Source organism: Sinocyclocheilus rhinocerous, unplaced genomic scaffold (assembly GCF_001515625.1).
Source record: "Sinocyclocheilus rhinocerous isolate Xijiao unplaced genomic scaffold, SAMN03320098_v1.1 scaffold1506, whole genome shotgun sequence".
NCBI classification, from domain to species: Eukaryota; Metazoa; Chordata; class Actinopteri; order Cypriniformes; family Cyprinidae; genus Sinocyclocheilus; species Sinocyclocheilus rhinocerous.
Window position 1 is genome coordinate 125248 of NW_015658506.1, and position 14837 is coordinate 140084.

Sequence of the window (14837 nt, forward strand, 5' to 3'; positions counted from 1 at the left end):
TCACGATGACTAGGCAGCTCGAAAGAGAGGGGCGAGGTCAGCAGAGCTCATTAACATTTAAAGGGAAATGCTACAAAAACAGCGTGCTCTGAAAAGAGCTGTTTTTGACAGGGTATAAAGGTGTTTTTACACTACCATTGAGAAATTAACCAAACTATGTTACAGACTTTTCATTAAGACCCTAAAGAATCATATCAACTTGTGGAAAATGGGCATCCTATGACCCCTTTAAATGAAAAGGCCAATTTTAATTTCTTGTATTTATTTATTTTTTTTGCCAAATTTTGAAAAGCAGCTTTACAGCATTAATTAGGAAAATAGTGTGTAATAATGCAGAAGGACAATAATAAACACTCAATGTTCAGTTAAAGGCAGTTCATCATTAATTCAGTGATGTCATCATCCAGCTCAGTTCAGTTTAAACAGTATCTGTGCAATCAAGTCCACGATATCGCTGGATATTAAGTGTCCCCAACTAAGCAAGCCAGAGGAACCAGAACGCCATCGGTGACAGAATGGAGAAAACCCTGGGAGAAACCAGGCAGGTATCCTCTGGCCAGACCTAACCATTGTCCTACAACAGTGTGCATACTGAAAAGTTTTTAAGTCTAAATGTTCTGTATAGATGCATTTTCATGATATCAAAATAAAATAAAATGTGAACGCACTGCCTAAAACAGTCTTATTTCCAGCTACAGAATTTAAGCAGTGTTTTTTTTTTTTTTTTTTTTTTAATTTTTATTCCATATGTTATTTCGTTGCCATATCATTATGAAAATATTTGCATACCAGAATGCTCAGGTAAGATGTGAAATTAGAACAGCCATCAAATTGAAATGGCAACTTCACTTTTTAACTTTTTATTTACAGATAAACGTAGTCTAAAAGATGCTGGTTATGAACTATGTTTAAATATCTCTTCAGCACATTAAACAGCAGAAGGAATCTCTCAAAGCCCCACACATGAAACTGTGAGCTTCTTAAGTGTTCGATACAAAGTATTTGGTTAAGCTCTGTGCGGATGCTTCTCTATAATATTTGAAATGTCTTTATGTAAAGGACTGTATTGCATGGCTCTCTGAAGTGCTTTAATCTGATTCGGAGCTCTGCTATTGCTGAATAATGACCGTTAACTGACCGCTCGTCTGAGAGACTAAAGCTTTTCACCATTACAATGTCTGGTCCTGATCACCCTGTCAGGGTTTATATTCATGTTTACATTTTATGTTTTTTTGACATTTAGATTTGTTTTTCACCCTGTGATTACAGATGCAACCTGAATAATGATGTTAATGATATTAAACACAATAATGAGTTTTAATAAATTCATTAAATGCAGTAACTTAATATATCAATGGATTTCCCTTGTTTGTTCACCTATGAATCACATTTGTCCAAAGTCCACTATTATGCAAAGCTAAAACACTTTTTCCATGTTGGAGAGTGTGTGGTTTGCACACGTCACTGTCATCATAACTAGGTTAGAGACTCTCCAGCTCCCTTAAATCATAGTCTTAACACTTATGCATTTTTATGAATCACACTTACTGTTAAGTGTAGGAATAAGAGCGAAATTACACCATTCTTAGGATTTTGACACTTAATTTTACCCTGAGCAGCTTTATCCATACGACCCCAGAACTACTGTTACAGGGTTAAAGTGGGATCCAAACAGAGTACCATGCCTTATTATAAAAGAGTCTGTACCTTTATGCAAGCAAGTAATCTTAGGTTTTATTTTCCTTTTTTTTTTTTCTTCAAAAGTTTATTTCTTACATTAATTTTGTTAGTGTTAATTTAAATTTAAATGTAGAAAAAGATCTGACATGGTTTCATTTTTTTTTACACCTTAAAAAGCTGCAGTCTGCAGGGTGTGCAGATGTTTTATACCCACTGTATGTGTTCAGTTCCAGTAACCCTAAGTACAGAGGATGCACGAAGTACCCGGATGTGGTCTTGATCTAAAGGAAGCATCAAATACAGAGAATCCAACATTAGATATCGCAGAAGACTGCAGACAGACGTAGTACAGAAGTCTGAAAGCTTTTATCTTCCTGCTATAAGCTCACAAATATGGACGGCCTGTGAAAATAAACGTTTGTCATTTTCTTTGATGTGATTTTAATGTAGTCATAAAGACTGGGGAAAAAACCTGCAGAACATTTTATTGCCATATTAAAAAAATCTTAATGTTGACGCTGCATAAGTAACATTAAATATACATATGTGTACACAAATCCGCTTGGTAAAATAATAATGAGATGATAATGTAAGTGAATGTTTAATAGGTTGTAACACCTGTGATGTGTTATTTATTGAGCTTTGGGTGGTTCTGTCTCGCTGCTTAGCTTGTGCTGGACAACAGGATCACAGCGCGTCTCATTCTCACAGAGACTTATTAAACGTTCTGTGTTCCTCTAAAGGAGCTTGGCAAGATGACAAAAACACAAGTACAATCTTTATGTTCTTAGACTTGAGAAGCCTGTGTCCTTCCTCTGCATCTTTGCTGGTTCTGACCCACAATGCCACAGTCCTGGTAATGTGACCCGTTACTCTACATTTAACGAGACCTTACCTTTAAGAGCTCCTGCATTATTAACCAAAAATTAATGAGGTACATTTTTAATCTGTGTCATATTTATTACATTTTTAGAGTCACTTTTAAATGGCTGATACAACCCAAATAAACATGTTATGACAGAAACAAGCATACGATCAGCATCTCAGTGAAACATGTTATTGTGGCCGGTACAGTTCACTGACTGAAGGTTGCCATCTAGTGGATAAAGCGTGGGAGTGAATGTTTGACACTGTGGTGAATGACAGATCTCTAACAACGTAATCAGACCAGACGGCTGATCTTGAACCGTGTAGATTCAGACTTTCCTCCGCTGTTTTCATGCTTTGTGTCTTTATTAGATCCATGCGTGTCAGAATCCAACAGCCTTGTTCATAGATTGATCTTTCTGTCTTGTTTTCAGCGTGATTCCCGGCACACAGAAGGTCTGGGTGAGGACCTGGGGCTGCTCTCACAACAGCTCTGATGGAGAATACATGGCCGGACAGCTGGCTGCCAGCGGATATAAGATCACAGGTACCCATGCTTTCCTTACCTCGCACTCAAGCTCTCTGACATGTTCACGACTCCATTGTTAGGAACAGCCTGAACTGTGCAATACTGATGTTATAATATTGATTGTGAGGTTAGTTTGAACTCCTGCTAGACGGGTGTCAGACCAAACTACACTGATTAATTAAGTGTGTTATTGACTTTGTCTTAATTACTGGACTATAAATGGTTTAGTTACTGCCTCTTTTGCTTCTCATTTACAGCTTACTACATTTGTAAAACTAATCTCGTACAATCGTCTACCTAGTGTAACCTAACGTAAGGGCCTGCAGTAACGCAGTTTGACCAGTGTGACGCTGCAGTCCTCCAGCAACCCAATAGAAGAAGACACTGTTATGAGCGCAAACAGAGGTGAACCTGTAGACTGTGGGAAAGTTTGACAAAACTACAGACAAAAAATGCTGTCATGAGTGAAGGCCCCAATATACTCACAGTGAATTTCTGTTTCGTTCTTTGCTTCGAGGCAAAAATAAATCTAATGTCAGGTCACGCTTATTTATAAAGCACTTTTATACAATTTATACAGCTTTATTCTATTAAACATGAAAAACAGCATAGCTTTCAATTAGACTAGAATCAGATTTTCTGCAATAAAGCAATTCTCCAATTTGGAGCTAGCTAATGTTAAATCCTTTTGTATGAGTGAATGCAAACAAACAAACAAAAACATTATTACAATAATTATTAAAGTGCTAGTTTGGTTAGCTTGAATATAGTTTAGGACTGTTTTGATTATCGTGTCAGATATTTTAATAGAGGTAATTCAGGGCTTAAAGTTTTCTGTCGATATGAAGGATTTCCATCAATTGGAAAAAATGAGGAGAAAAGAAACGTGTAGTGCGTTGTTGTTCTGCCGGCTCAGCTATTCATTTCAGTTATATTCAGTCATTCCACCGAAACAGCTGGCCCTTATCCACACAGTCACTTCTATTAAAACAAGAGTTTATGTATTAAACTAGCATGTCAGTTATGGAAGCGCTGCTTTTGGAGGACGGTTTGGATTAGGGGTGTGCGATATATATCGTCTGCAATATCGTAATTGTTGTTTTAACGATGTGCGATTTGACATTGAGTATTTTGCGAAACCATTCAAAACACCCCTACAGAGCGCATGCACTCATTACGTGAAGTCTAGACACATTTAGAGTGTGTTCTTTCACTGCATGATTCAATACATTTACAATGATCACAAAATTCAAGATATGGGGACAGAAAATGCATATATTTATATCATTTCATTTAGTTAATCAGTATCACACAAAGAGCTTTTGGGATCTGAAGGAGCGCTTGGACACGGACACGTACCTGACTTAGATTGGAGTTATCAGAATATGAGAACTACGGATCACATTAGACCCTGGCAAGGTCAAAGTTCAGAGCACACAGATGTTGAATCAAGCACAGATGTGCTGTGTGCTCCGAGAGCGTCGACCGCTTCAACAGTCGTCATAAAGCCTGATCAGACCAGCAATAAAAACGCTTGACCTCAGGTCTTGGTCTTTTGTTCTGATATGCATTTTCAGCTGTTCCACCTTTTATTGAGCGGTGTGTGTCTTTCCACATCATACCCATTCATCTGAACTGGAAGTGTAGTAACATGCTCCTGAGCTAAATTGTGCCAGAAAACAGTATGAATACTTATGCAATGTAATTATTTCAGTTTTTACTTCTCAATAAATTTGCAGAGTTATGACATGTTTATTTTTTGCTATGTTATTATGTTGTATGGAATGCTTTAAATTACTTTTTCTTCCACATTAATCTACAGTGTACAAGAAGGCAACATGAAATTGAATACTTTTTATAAATTGACTACTTAAATCGAATACTTTTGCAAAGCACTGTATGTGTTTACACACACACACACACACACACACACACACAAAACATTTTATCAAGATAACTACAGTGAACAAAATGATAAACGCAACACTTTTGTTTTTGCTTCCATTTTTCATGAGCTGATCTCAAAGATCTAAGACTTTTTCTATGTACACAAAAGGCCTATTTCTCTCAAATATTGTTCACAAATCTGTCTAAATCTGTGTTAGTGAGCACTTCTCCTTTGCCGAGATAATCCATCCACCTCACAGGTGTGAAAGAACATTTATGTTTAATCTATCTAATAGTGTGTTGGTCACACTATACAATGATTTATAGCTCATAAAGAGCTTTAAAAAAAAATTGCATATTAAATCGCAATCGCAATATTGGTAAAAAAAAATCGCAATTAGATTATTATTGTTATGATTATATCATCAGTTTATTTCACACACACACAAAAAATACACATACAGGCTTTATTTATACACACAGACTGCATTTATTTTAAAGACTGTACATAATCCTCTTCTAAGAATCTGAACCATAGGTTAACCATAACCCTAACCCATCTGCAGGTGGCAGTATTGACCAAGCAAACGAGCTGCGGTCGTTCTGTCCCTGAATCTCTCTCTGTGATCGTCAGGCTTTGTCTTAAAGGCAGCAGTGATGGAAGTTTGACCCCAACATATGAACATAGTATTTCCTTTAAATGTTTAAGTGCATCTTGTTTTATGGCGTTGGGAGGGATTTGCTGTATTTTTTCCACACAAACTTTATTTATTTGCTGTTCCAGTGGAAAAAAGATTAATAACATGCACATGAAATGTTGCATGTAAATTAATAAATGCATTTTCACAGTTGTTTTTCTGTAGGGTGTTTTCAAACTATAACATCTGTGCGCTTAATTTCATGTTTTCCTGGAATTAAGTGTTTTGACGTATTTGTCTGCCTGTTCATTCATGAAATAGCACGTGCTGGCAGCGCTGTGAGTGGCTGAGCGCGGTTTATGCAGCGCTTCTCGTCTGCCAGCGGTGGCCAATGAAAGCGTGCGTCTGCTGTGACGCTCTCAGATTCAGAGCCGACCGCTGCTGTTTGTGCAGCTACCGCTGTTCCTCCCGAGTCCTCGACGCCGGGAGAAATGTTCAGCGCTAGGACAAGCCTCGTGTGCTGCTTCCCACACCTGGAGAGAGATGCAGAGGAGGACTGAGGGAAAGCATGGTCGCATCGACTCCTGACCAGCGTGAGCTGTACTTCTCTGGAGGTTGTGAGCAGCTGCGCAGATGAGACTCTTGCAGAAGAGAAGACGAGAGGAACACTGGACTGAGAGCAGGAGGCTCAGATGCTGATTTAGGGCCAGTTTGGAAGCTGCTTCGCTCCATGTCTTGTAGAGAAATGTCGAGTGGACTGTAAATATCTGTGTTTGCATTTCACTCTGTGTTGGTGTTATTCCCAGCTGATAAACTTTTATTCAAAATAAAGTATTGACAGGCTTTTTAAATAGGAATGTACAATATTGGATTTAACTGATTTAATTTAATTGAGCTGATATCGATATATGCATATTAATTTAAAACTTGTTAGAGCTAAATAAACATAATTAAATTCCTTTATGAGATATGAGTGTACATTAAAAGCTTTGGAAATAAAATTCACTCACTGCAGTTTTCTTCAGACTGATGCGGTGGTTATCTAGACGGTTTATTTGTGGATTTAACTCTCGTCGATGATCTCCAGCAATGCACTCATCAACACTTTGAAGCGTCGCTGGCCTTCAGCCTCGGAGAACGTTGTTTTAGAGCACCTTTGATTCAAGTTATTTTAATAATCCATTAAAAAAATATTTTACACATTAATAAAGAAGTGTATGTATAAAAGAATATAATTTACAAGTGTCACTAGTGAGCACTGATGTTTTCACACACCGCACGCCTCATTCTGCACTTGCATTCTCAAAACCAAGCTGGAAATGAGTCTAATCACCATTCAGACAAGAGTTCACGTCAAGCATGACCTCTGTTGACGTGATGTTATCGCTCATGCACACATCCTCGGCTTTCTGACCCTGCATAGACAGCAGCACAACTGCCACCTTCAAGGCCCAGAAACATATGTTGAAAATGATTTGATTAGTAGATTGTAGATGATGTAGATTTTGGAAGTGCAGATCTGTGCTCACTTGATTGTCTGATATTACCCACAAGCCATTGTGCTTTGGAAGAGGATTCAGTTCAGAACTACAAACATGCTGGATGTAAGTAAATAATTAATATTTAGCCTCATGGAGTAGTGGAAATGGAATGTGGATTTTAACTGTAGCTAGATGATTGAAAGGCTGGTTTATGGTGACCGTACACATAAATAGGTGACAAAGCAGTTTGTTGATTCAAGACACAATTTTATGACATTTATGACATGGTTCCATGTCCCAAAGCTTGCCCACTCTTCAGCTACACTCAAAGTATCTAGTATTTTTCTTGACAAAAAGAGTGCTTGCTTTTAGGGTGTAAACGGCACCTATATTCATCTTCATTGTGTCCCAGTGAGGTTTTCATCCGATGAGTCTGATTTCTCTTTCCATGGCCTGCTCTTCACCCTCAACCCCGTGAGCTCAGACCCTGAATCATGTCTCTGGAGAGGAGAGAAATCTGGATTGATATGAAATGGTAGACAGCGGTGATGGTTGTTGCTGTAGCAATCAGAGCTTGGCGGCGGTCAGTTACTGTGAATGCAGCAGTTTGATGTTCTGACCTTTCACCTCAGCGTAATAACACTCAGATCCATGGTTTGTAGTGTGGACTGGTGGCTTTGATCAATTTATATCCACATGCTGTGTGTGTGTGAGGTTATTGGTGAAAGCAGGACCTGCTTAGCATTGATGTATGTGAAGACAGTGGGCTGGATATATGTGTACCCAATATTCCTGCTACAAGCTATGTCATGAAACAACATGGTTATATTAGAGCACTGCTCACACATCTACAGTGTAAATGAGATTAGACACTGAAGAGCTCTTGTGAAAGACCCATCAGAGACGTGTTGTCCTCCGTCCCAGGGTTTAAAACCTCAGGATGTGTGCCTGATCAAAATGCTTGCTTATTTCTCTTGCTTTTATAAATGAGTCCCTTTGCTTTGAGAGTTTGGGAAGTCAAGTGCATGTCACAACACTGCTGTTCCAGGCCAGCGCTAGATGTCTTTGCTCCACGTCAGCGTCCTTGAATGGCAAAATAGCTTTTTTTCTCACTCACAAATGCATATGAAGAGAAAAAAAGCCCTTAACTCCCTTAACATGAGGACAAGTAATTAAAGCTGCAGTGAAGGCCATTATGAGTGAAGCGGAAACCAAAGACGAGCTTGTTTAGAGCTGCAGTGGGAAAAGACGGCAGAGAATGAGGCTTTTCAAGGCAGCTTTTAAAAGCTACTCTATCTACTGTATCTTTTTCTTTCTCCCTTATTTTATTCACCAGCAACATAAGCCATAACAGTTTTTTTTCGCCCTCAAGTTTAATGAATGCATTACCCTGAGCACCTGCTGAAGGAGAGCGGTGTGGATGGGTGACCTGAGAGGACAGGACTGGTTATGGATTAATTCTGCATGTCTGGACCCTCGGCCTCTTTGGTGCAGCCATGCCGGATAAATACAAATGAAAGAGCGAAATGGTTTTGAAAGCCTCCAGAGACTTTCAAAAGCAAGAAAAAAAAAAGTCCTTTCATGGACGCAAGAGCAATTTACCTACATTGCACACTGTTTGGTTCGGCAAAGCAAAAGGTCTAAGTCGAAGCAAATGAGAAGTCACTGACTTTCTTGTGTTGTGAACATGGTGAATAATTGCATGGACATGACTAGTGTGAGTAAATCTGGGCTGAGGGAAGGCCGTCTGCATAAGGGTTGCTAGAGTAGATGAGACTTTGTACTTGAAAAGTGAATTGCGATTCTTGAAGTTATTGGTCATTTAATGCTTCTGAAAAAAAAGAAAGAAAGAAACAAACAAACAAAAAACTAGCATTAACATTATTAAATGCTACTTATAATATTAATAAAAAAATTCTAAGATTTAGGCTAAAATATAATATTTTCCTCACTCACAGAGTCAAAGTTTACATTTGCTCTCATCTTCTCTCAACAGCACAGTGTCTGGCTCATGAATATTAATCATGTTGATTATTTGTGCGAGCTGATTTGCTGAAATCAAAATGTGTATGGTAATAGGTGAGTGCTAGCAAAGCGGCATTGCCATTTGCGCGTTATTTCTGAATAGACCCTGCGGCGGGCGATATGACCAATACTGTGTTCTTCTTCACAGTTTGTTGAACTTAAATCTATTTACCATCAAGCACATCCCATTCTTTACATGCTTCTTTGTGAATGTTTCTTTATCCATCTTGTGTCAGTAACTTTTAGTACTGCACTAAACGGATCTATTTACATACTGCAAAATCTCTAACAATAGACACTTTATACAGTTTACATCACATATCATTATACCCCGATCCTTCTTCTTGGACTTGGAATAATTCCAGATGACTTGGACAAGAAACATATAGACTCTTTCATTCTCTTTTTGTGTGCTAAGCGACAGTGATTTGCACACTAGAGTTTGCTGTGCACTGCAAATCCATTGATATCAGTGGGAACAGTGTAAAAACGCAACTATCTGCGAAGGAATAAAGTGAACTGTCCAATTTGCTTTATTTCTGTTTTATAACTGTTTACAACTGCTAGTTCCACACCCTGATAATTCAACTTAGTTCAGTTCTATAGGACACAACACCGTGAGTGCAGTCTAACAGATTACTAGCCAATGGCTAATGACAGACATTTAGTCACTTGCCACAAAATTTGGTCGCAAATGCAAGTGATTTATTCACGTTATTAATGTTTGATGCCGTTTACTTAATTTTTTTGTAATAACTATTGGCAACCATTGACTGGGATTTGTTTATAACTTTTTTTTCTTCACCAAATGAAGCTGCTCCTGCGAACACTGTGTTCAGGTTATTGTGGCATATAGATCCTGGTGCTGTGGGAAAAGTGAACTACGTAAATGATTGCGTTTTTATTTTGAATCAGTCTATGGTTTGGTATTGATTAGGCATTAACTGGCTTGACATGTTTTCGATTGTGAGCGGTTGTTTTCCAGAGTGTCCTTGAGAGCGGGGCCATTTATAATGACCCTCTGTGACTGCATTAATATGCCATGCAGTTTATATCACTGGGGTCTGGCTTCAGTGCCGTGACCGTAGACCGATCCCTCGTCAATGAGGCTCTGGGATTGAGGGCCGTCGCCTGCCTCTCACTGATAAACTGTCAGGCCGATCGACAGGATCGGTGTTCATCCTCACTCTCCCGGCTCAGCGTGCCTGCGCTTGTCCTTTCTGTGAAGGGAAAGTGTTGCATACAAATGTGGTTCAGGCAACGAAAACACCCAGAGGAACAACTGGTCAATTTAGTTAATTAGGTTGATTGGAGGTGTCTGTGAACTGAATGCTGGCTTGGCTTAATTGTTCAGATGAATTTCTCCTTGTGTGAGAGCGCTTGATGCACACCGAGAGTAAATATAACAGTGGACAGCACATTCATCTTCACTGAACCGTTCTAGAGATGTCAGCCGGTTGTGTACCATAACTCCACATCCCTCCATCTTTCTCTAACACATTTGGGCCCAATCCCAATTCTGCCCCTTAGCCCGTCCCCTTTCCCCTACGCCTCTGTTTCTCGTGTTCACATGAAGGGGTAGAGGTGTCTCGATTCTCTTTTGGTTGGAGGGGAAGGGTTCGAGTTCGAATCCCGCCTCGAGGTCCTTTGCCGATCCTGCTCCCTTCTCTCCTCCCAGTGCTTTCCTGTCAGCTCTCTACTGTCCTCTCAAAATAAAGGCATAAAAAGACCATAAATATAACTTAAAAAACAAAAAAACAAAAACAGTGGTTTACTGAACAAATGGCTCTTTCTTTAAGTAAATTCAATTATAACTACAATTTTCTTAGGGACAATAATCTACCTCAGCTTATGCTCTAAACTATAGGGAGCCCTTTTACATTACTATAAGGTTACAATAAACAACAGAGCCCAAACTTAAATTTAATTACTATTTATTTTTAAATATAATAATCAACACTCGACTTTAAAAAAATTTATGCAAACATGTAATTGCACAAATTTTTGCACAAATTGCACAATGTTTTTAAAGGGGTGGTTGATTGCGATTTCACTTTTTTAATGTTAGTTAGTGTGTAATGTTGCTGTTTGATCATAAACAATATCTGCAAAGTTACGAAGCTGAAAGTTCAATGCAAACAGAGATATTGTCTTTTAAAATTCTGGCAGTTTAATGCCTACAAAAACGACTGGTAGGGACTACAATGAGTTACTTCCTGGGTTCGTGACATCACAAACCCAGATAAACCTCGCCCCCGGGGAAAGGCAGCAAAGGGGGCGGGGCCATGCTGCGCTGCTTTAGAGAAGAGGAAGAGAAAACTAGAGGTGCACGTAAAAATCTATTCATATATGAATCACGATTCTGTCTTCTAACGATTCTAATGGATTCACAAGTTTCACAATCAATGTTTAAAAGCAGCGGTTCTTAATACTGTTCCTCACGTAAAAATCTATTCATATATGAATCGCGATTCTGTCTTCTAACGATTCTAATGGATTCACAAGTTTCAAAATCAATGTTCTAAAGCAGCGTTCTCATCCTGTTCCTGGCCTCGCCCTGCTCTGCACATGCTCTGCATCTCTCTCTCTCTCTCTCATTCAGATCATCAGTTCAGTGAATACACTTATTTTCATAAGTTTTTTCATACTATAGTTATGAGAAGCGTTATACATGGTGGTTGCCGAACTGTATTAAAGCTTTAATCAGAATAAAACCGTATATTAAAAGCTAACAGAAGCAGTAGCATTTACAAATAACAGCGTATCTAAAAGTATGAGACAACAACAAACAAAAATCTTAGGCCTACCATTAAAAGCCGTGCTTGCACAGGTTCTGCACGATCCTCTTTAATAATATCCTCTGCGTCTCAATCGAGCTCAAACTGATAAGCAATATAGACGACGTCATTGTTTACAATACAACCGGAGCACATGCCGCTATGTTGAGGGGCGGGACTCTTAGACGCACACTAGAGGCGGTTTAGCCAATCACAACACTGGGCCAGCTAACCAATCAGAGCCCATCGTGTATTTCTGAGGGCGGGGCTTCATAAAAGCAGGAAATGATCAGCGCGTTTCTCAGAGAAGGGACAGAACTGTGTGGAATAAAGGGAAATTATGTGAAAAATAATGTGTTTTTTAACAAACGAAGCATTAACACAAGTTAGACTGCACCCCATAAACACAATCAAGCCTATAAAAAAAACAGTCAACCACCCCTTTAAATTAACTTCTAAATTATAAAATTTCTATTTGTTGTTGAAATATAACCATTTACACAGTGGCTGTCATAATTTTTTTCATAACGGATTTATTTAAACATACCTTAGATAATTAAGACATCACTAACAGGTAAAGTAAAACATAATGAATAAATAAATAGTCTAATATTTTGTGAAACGCTACTCTCTAGACTCAAGACACTGATGACTTGCCTGAGGTAAATGAAATGCTGTGTGACATTTTATTTCCACGCTGTTTTATTGAGGTCTTTCCGCGGTTGAAACACTGATTGAGCGATTACATGAGGCGTTCATTCATGTGTATTTCACGCTAAAACCAGCAGTAAATATGAAGGTATGATCACGGTCACTTGCGCTCCGTGCTGCGTTTGAACTGAGGCGGTTGTACAGCGATCTGACTTATTTATTGTTTGACATTCCTGAAGAAAATGGACATAATTTGTAAGAATTTGTTTCTTATTAAAAGTAACAATATATAAAACTGTAAGTTTCCAGTTAAGTTCCACTCGTGCGGTGTTTAAAACAATGCTGTATTTGTTCGGCACACACGTGTACCAAACACAAAGACAGAATAATGTTCGGTATGAATGCGTGTACCGTTACACCCCTAATTCAACACTTGCAAACTATCTAATGTAAAATATAATGGTATGCAGTTCCAGACCTGGAGTGGCGCTCAAGATGTTATTTTCAAGTAGGAAGTTGTCTGGAACACAGCTTTAGTCATGCAGGTTTCGGATAATATTAAGATTTCTAAATGATGAGCTCCTGCTGAGTTTTTTTTGTGGAGAGAGGCTGATGTTCAGTTTTCTAGATGTTTTCTAGAATGCAGTGATGTCAGTGTGTGAAATGGACACACACAGAGGAGGAGTTTGCATCATGATTAACACTCCGACGGCCACAGATGTTCGTATTATCAGTGCACCACTCTCTGATTATTGAATGCTAACAAATAAGTTGCGCCCAGTTTCAGCGGCCAGTCCACCCTGCATAAGCTGGGAAATTAACAAATAAATAACTTGAGATTTGGTAATACTTTATTTTAAGGTCTAATTCTCGCTATTAACAAAACATTAACTACAACTTTGCCTCAAACTCCTAATTTGCTGCTTATTAGTAGTTAGTAAGGTTGTTAAGTTCAGGTATTGGGTAGGATGAGGGATGTAGAATATGGTCATACAGAATATGTGCTTTATAAGCACTAATAAACAGCCAATATGTTATTAATAGGCATGCTAATAAGCAACTAGTTAATAGTGAGAATTGGTCCCTATACTGAAGTGTTACTGAAAATGCTCTATGGTGCACAAGTGTGTCGTCCGATGACAGCCTCTGTTGGGTTTGGCATCAGAAGAACGGATCCCAGGTGCCCTCATCTCTTCTGCTGATGCTTGTGTTGATATGGAGTGGTTTATCGGGCCGTCTCTGCCTTTGCCTTTCCAGCTCTAATGGCAAGTGATTGCCTGAACATCATTTAGATTTTCATTTTTGATATTTGGTGTGAAAGCTTTGGGGCCGCTTTATGTGCCATTTGCATATAAAGAGGCGGCTGCAGGTTCCAGGGAACATCTGCTGTGGTCTAAACGTGTGTTAGATAGATATACAGGGGATAAAAGTCTGTTTGCTTTCATTTCTTTCTCTGTTCTGGCCATTTGGGATTATCCTCGCCACACTGTCCTACTGAAAGCGAAAACCGCTTTTATTAGCGGTTTATTCCATTTCAGTTGCCATGCTGGATCATCTTTGATAATCTAACACCCTGCTGTGCTTTTAGGAAGAAACATGGGTGCATTCAGAGAAAATTCATTTGGTAAAACATGTAAACCGTGAGGGTCTGAAATGGCATTGAGCGGGGAATGAAACCAGACCAGTCAAAATTTTAAGACCAGATAATGACATTTCTACTAGCCTGGATTTTCTGCAGTTTTTAATGGTCAAAAATAGGGATGTAACGATTAACTGCGAGCCGGTTGAAAATCGATTCAAATATGTGAGGATTCAAATCGGTTGAGATGCTAAACAAATCGCGTTTCAGTTAGGGGTAGTTTATATGAATGTATGTCTGAGGGGAACTTACTGTCTTTAGAAAAGTTTAGATGGTATTTTTTCTTTTCATCTTGCCTCTGTATAACGCATATTAAAGTTCATAAGTTCAGCGCTGCTTTGTTTACAGCAGAAACCAAGGAAATGCTTTAAGCGCCACCTGCTGGCAGAGAGTGAATCTGCGTCTCGTTCAGCTCGTCTGCTGTTTCTGTTTCATGCAGATATTTTTATGTATAGTTTCACAAAACTGAACTCAAACCATTCTGTTTTTCCTTCAAATTTCGAAATTATACAATCTAATTTAGATTAAAAAACTGCTCATTTTGCATGTATGCAGCATCTTTGTTTGGATCATGATTAAAATGCAGTGGTTGCAGCTCATTTTAAATGGAAAGAGCACAGACAAAGCCTTAGTTTGTTTATATGAAGAGATTTATTTGATTTG

General features: G+C 38.7%; 1 protein-coding gene and 1 long non-coding RNA gene across 2 annotated transcripts in view; both read left to right on the top strand.

Annotated features, from left to right (window-relative positions):
- LOC107722243 (threonylcarbamoyladenosine tRNA methylthiotransferase-like) overlaps positions 1-14837 on the top strand; it is a 222711-nt gene that overhangs the window by 1496 nt on the left and 206378 nt on the right. Inside the window, exon 2 of the mRNA XM_016530527.1 lies at positions 2982-3094. Within this exon, the coding sequence (XP_016386013.1) occupies positions 2982-3094 (113 nt within the window). The remainder of the gene's footprint in view (positions 1-2981; positions 3095-14837) is intronic.
- The window catches only part of LOC107722244 (uncharacterized), a 19048-nt gene continuing 17595 nt past the window's right edge, over positions 13385-14837 (top strand). Inside the window, exon 1 of the long non-coding RNA XR_001637789.1 lies at positions 13385-13396. This is a non-coding gene — a long non-coding RNA (uncharacterized LOC107722244). The remainder of the gene's footprint in view (positions 13397-14837) is intronic.